We start from the raw sequence: 5,532 nt of genomic DNA on the forward strand, positions 1-5,532 counted from the left end.
CAGAGTCTGAGCCTATTGTTGCTCAAGGTCTCTCTCCTTCGTTATGCGTTCTAGTTGCGCCCTCAGGCTTTCTAACTCCTCTTGCCCAGATGCTTGCTTTTGTTGGGCCTCCTGTACCTGCCTTTCCTTTTCACTTAGCACCACGTGTTGACACTGGAATTTCCGTTCTAATTCCCTTAGAGTTTTCTTGTAATCAAAACCAGCCACTGCTTGGCAGGCTTCGTGGTATCCGATGGCTTCTGTAGGAGGTATAAATTCCTTTTGCGAGGGAGAAGGGGGAGGAGTTGGCTGTTTTTGGTTCGATGGAGAAGGCGGAGGAGGAGGAGATTTTGGCGAGGGAGGAGGCGATTTGGGCAAGGGAGGAGGTGGGCTTGATTCTTGTCGTACATGCCTCTTTTTTGAAGTCTCTTCCCCTTGTTGCGGAGCAGATGCTTCCGTTTTTCTTTTCTTTAAAATTCTGATGATTCTTTGGCGGGTGAGATCCGCCACCCGTCGCGCTTCCAAATTCCTTTCTCTTTGGATCTTCTTTAGCTGCTCTGCCTGGTTTGTTTCATCAGCAGTGTCTTTCTCCTTCGTTCCTTCAGTGGACTGCGAAGAGATGTCCACTTCCGCAGCCTTTTGCTCTGCTTCTAACCTTTGCTTCTCCGCGCGTATGCAAGTTGCATTATCTATTCTTTCTTGCCTCTCTCCCTTTCGAATCTTCTTTTTTGTGCATGTTGTGTTGCAGCCGCTCTAACCTGCTGTTTGTCAGCCTGTAACTTGGTTCTTCTTTCCTCGACTCTTTTTTGAGCTTCCACATATGCTTTTTGCAGGTCCGATTGCGGTACTGCACTTCTCTCCCCTCTTTTTCTCTCGAGCGGCTATGTGGAGTCTTCCTCCTCGCTTTCTTCAAACTCTGATGGCCCTTTGTCTTTCGACTCTTGAGATTTTCCTTCATCATCTGTCTCTGTTTTTTCTTCATCACTCGAGCTTTTGTTGGTGGCCTTTGCTAAGCGCGATGATGTCGCGCCAAGGGTTGTCCTTACGGAATGAGCAACCAGCTTGGCTTTCTCGATCAGGGCCGTTTGAGAGCTGGCAGCTGGCAAATCTTCGATCATTCCCAAAGCCTGGTATGCTATTCTAGTTAGCATTGGCCCTGCGTTTATGTAGCTTTTGTTTTTTGCCGAGCTTTTCAAATTTGCTTCAATAAGGTTTTCCAGAATGTAAGAACCGTAGTCGCAGTGAATGGTTCTATTTTCGGCCGTCGCTAGAGCCATGACCACGGCAATGTGCAGGATTGGCTCAGTGTAGCGAGGAGGCTTTTGTACTCTGAAATGCTGAGAGATCAATCTCATCGGCAATTCCAGCTCTCCGTATATCATGTCACTGTATTTGTATTTGTTTCCCTTTGCTTTGACAAATGCCTTCTCATTATCCAGTGACTTTGTCTTTGCCAGCAAATCGTGTTGCCCTGGGAGGAAATGCAAAGCTTCGTTGATGATTTCTTTAGTGATCTTTACTTTCACCTTCGATCCATCCTTGTCCGTGAGCATTGCCTGCCCATCATATTGTATCAAGCTCATGAGCTCATGGGCCCTCATGTAATCTGTTCCCCATGGTTGTAATCTGAAAAATTGCTCCAAGTGTACAGCTCGCACTACCTCTATTACCTCCGGCCTTCGGTGGAGGTTCCATATCTCTTGTGGCATGATAGTTGTCTTTACCAAGTCACCATCAACATCCTTAAACTTCGAGATGAATATGTGGGCAGGGATTTGAGCAAGTATTTCATCCGAGATGTGAGCCTTTTCATTTGTAGCGAGCTCCTCCACTTCATATGGTGTTGCTGTCCACTGCCTTTCTTTCTTTTGGCGAGGCATTCTGTGTCAGGAGAACCATAAGCTGTCAGGATTTTCCCTTCGAATCAATTGCATTTAGACTTTTAGTAAAAAACAGTTCAAAAGTTAAAACTGATCATAACTTGAACAAATTTCATCCATTCTTGTCCATATTTCATCAGTGGGACTAGGAAGACTAGAGCTATGACTAATTAAAATCTTAGCCAATTCTGGAGCTGAGGTACACCGATCGCGATAGTAGTGCAGAGGCCAAAATTAGATTTTCTCACATGAGTGGGTTGTTGATAGTTGGAGGGTCATTTTGGTCCACTCTGTGTTTCATTTGAACCACTTTTGAGTTTACAGGTCCCAATTCTGGGTTACAAGGGAGTTTTGAACTAGACTCTGACTTTTTATGAGTTTTTGATGTCCAAATGGCTTGAAACTTGGTTGGTGACTTGAACAAGATGTATACAAGGGATCTGATAGGTTTTGGTCAAAATCTGAAGCTGAGGTACACCGATCGTGATCAGTGTTCTGGGCCTTTTTTTGGTGAAAACTAGATGGTCATGAACCCCTATGCCTGCCTAGCCCACTGATGATTTCTTTCCAAGTTTGGACTTCAAATGAACAAATTATAGCAATTTTTCACTGTTTGTTGTGGGTTAGGTCAACACATGAACATCATACACAGCAATAATAACCATCTACTCCACCATACGTCATTAACAACAATTCAGACACAGTAAACATGACTACTCTAAATATCAGAGTAAGCAGAAAATACATTGAATAGTTGCTGCACTGCACCATCATCATCACATTCATATCAGATAACAGATACCTCGTGCGCAGATACATTCCCCACTTATATAGATAAATCCGACTTAACTACCCAGTCACAAGACATTCAGCAGACTGCAACTGAAATACAGTTACATCCGACTTAGCAAAATACAGCTCAGTAAATATCCGATAAGTCAAAATCCGACTTAGCTATTCAGAGTCAGTTTCTAACATGTGCCTCTCAACACATGGCACGCCCCGGTGGTAGATTTCGCAGAAATCTGACCCGGATCCACATATCCCTTGATCAGGAATCCACCCTCTGCTGCACAGCTTCTTCCTTACTCTGGTCCTCAGTATTCACTTTATGATCCACCAGCTCTACTTCCTTTACTGCATCTGATTCTGCTGCATCATCTTTTCCCATTTCCACCTCTTGTGCTCTATCTGCAATCTCAGTATCAATCTGCTCTTCTGCCACTTTCTCCTCAGCTACATCCTGCATCAAAAAACTATTAGTAAAATTCTCCTCTTTCTTTTCTGACTCTGCAAGCTGCTGTCTCTTATTCTCTTCCATCTGCTGAACCTGCTGCTTCAAACAGTCTCTCTCCTTTTGCAATTCCTCCACTTCCTTCAACAATTGTGCTTCTACCTCATGCACTAACCCTGCCTTTAACACCTCATATGGATACTTAATGACAAATCTCATTCTTTCCTTGGTCTTTTGCCACATCTCCTGTGCAACCAAAGCTAACTGCTGCTTGAGAATAGACACTTCTCCTTCTTTCATTAATACTGCACTCAAGCTAATTTCCTCTTGTGCCAACATCTGTTGCTCTAGTATCTGCAAAGGTTCCAATCTCAACCTCTGAATCTCCACAGTGACCTGTAACTCTGCATTCCTCTTTGCCATATCTTCCAATTCCAAAGCAACCGCTGCCTCCACTTTCTCAGTCCATTGCTTAAACTCCCCCAATGATCTCCTTCACTTTTGCTAACTCCATCTTCTGTTTCCCCACTGTTTCCTCCATATCCTGCTCATACTTTACTTTCATCATAGCTATCTGCTCTTCAAACTCTTTCACCTGTGACACCTGTCCTTTAAACTCCATCAATTTTTCTGCATTCCTTTCAGCTTGCATACTCTGAACCTTCAGCATATTATTCTGCTGCCTCACAAATTCCTGCACCTGCTGCAGCATCTGAACTACTTTATCACTGTCCAATTTCCCAGTATCTACTGATACTCCAGAGACTTCCTCAGCACTAAAGTCTAATCTGGAAAACACTCTGCTGACTGGTTCAGACTTCTTTCTCTTGTTGGATAATGTGAAAGCCTTACCAAGCCTTATTGGTGTTTCCTCTGCTTTTACCTGCATTGGTGAATCAACATCCATGGTGCCAAATTCTGCAAACTGCATTTTTGCTGTGATTTCTTCAAAGGCCTCTCCTGGAGTATATTTGGCTTTCACCAAATCCTCATAAGCCTCCATATGCTTAGCATTAAACTTCACAAATCCTGTCTTTTCAGAATGCACCATGATGGGATGCTCAATCTGAACTGGCTGCTGCTTCTCCTGCACCAGTTTTTCTGCTTTCACAGGCCACCTTGCTTCACCATTCTGTACTCTCTGTGCAAAAAAAAACAATGCTGACAAGTAACCACATAACCTACTATTTGCCTGTGTCTTCTCTTATCTGAAGAATGAATCTCTGCTGCCAGCTTTTCATACACCCAGTGAGCCCAGCTCACTTCTCCTCCCTGCTCTGCATAACTTAATGGTGCAAAGTTTTCTTTTGACATATAATCAAACTTCACAATAAAGCATAGCCTCTCCAAGTACCACTTAAGCTGCTCTCTCCTAGCATATGCCACATTCTTTAACATGTAATACTGCCTGCTCCTGCCTCCTTCTCTTGGACCAAACTCCTTTTTCAGTGCTTCCTCTGAACACTTTGGAATAGGTGTATTAGGATGCAAAGGCAGCTTGAACACCTCAGACACCAACTCCACATTGAGTACCACATGCGGTGACACTCTCCCCTTAGTCTTCCTAAGTATTTCCAATTGAGACTTTGCATATACATTGTTTTTACATTCTTCCCAAGGCAGAATGGCAAACTCATACAATCCTACCTGCTGCAACCATATGGCGTTGCGCTCTGCCTGACAATCTATGTCAACTTTGAAATCCACAAAAGGATCCATTAATGCTTGCATCACCTTACCTTCTGACACAGGAGTCGGCATTGGCGTTTCCTCTTCTGCAGAGTCACTATTTTCGTCTGCACTGCTAACGTCAAGCCGCATAGGCAAAGCTTTGCTTCTCAAACGTCGCCCCGAACCTTCGGTCTGCTCCTCATCAGGCTGTGGTTGCATGGCCATCAATTGCTTTGCTTTCGGCATGGCAGGACTGAATAAAGCTTCTTCAAGCGAAAAACCGAATGCTCCGCGCTGCTGCATGTGTACTAAACTTTTGTTGCATGTATGATTATACTCGCTGCACCATGCACACATATCTCCACCCAGTATCCTTGAAGTGCTACGAAACTTCTTTTCAGCACACTCCCCGAAGTTATTAGTCCGGCCTAATAATTTCTTATTAAAAATTCCGACTTGGTCAGTTCCGACACAGGTACTCTTCCAACATCTGCAATGTTGAATCGGATGTGTACTTTGGAACTGCCTACTTCCTCCAACCCGTGAATTATATGGGATACTATGAAAAGACCTCCTCAAATCCATGCAAACCAGCATTTTTCCTTTTCCTTTTGCTGATTCTGAATCTCCTGGCTGTAAGGGTATTACAGTTATGCAGGCTACACTTGGCCAGTCCAAATGAGGTGGCTTTCCCTGAAATTTCTTCAGCCTGAAACCATTAACTGCCTTTTCCACTCTTGTACCAAACACATCAACTATGATGAATGT

The 5,532-nt window shown here is 43.9% G+C and overlaps 1 protein-coding gene across 1 annotated transcript; it reads right to left on the minus strand.

Moving 5' to 3' along the window:
* Positions 1–2,910: 2,910 nt before the first annotated feature.
* On the minus strand, positions 2,911–3,336 carry LOC147457099 (uncharacterized). The gene has a single exon (XM_086513522.1). It carries the CDS (start codon positions 3,334–3,336, stop codon positions 2,911–2,913), a length of 426 nt encoding a protein of 141 aa, XP_086369648.1.
* Positions 3,337–5,532: the final 2,196 nt, after the last annotated feature.

The sequence above is a fragment of the Adiantum capillus-veneris genome, chromosome 5, assembly GCF_014529385.1.
Source record: "Adiantum capillus-veneris isolate H3 chromosome 5, ASM1452938v2, whole genome shotgun sequence".
In the NCBI taxonomy this organism is placed as follows: Eukaryota; Viridiplantae; Streptophyta; class Polypodiopsida; order Polypodiales; family Pteridaceae; genus Adiantum; species Adiantum capillus-veneris.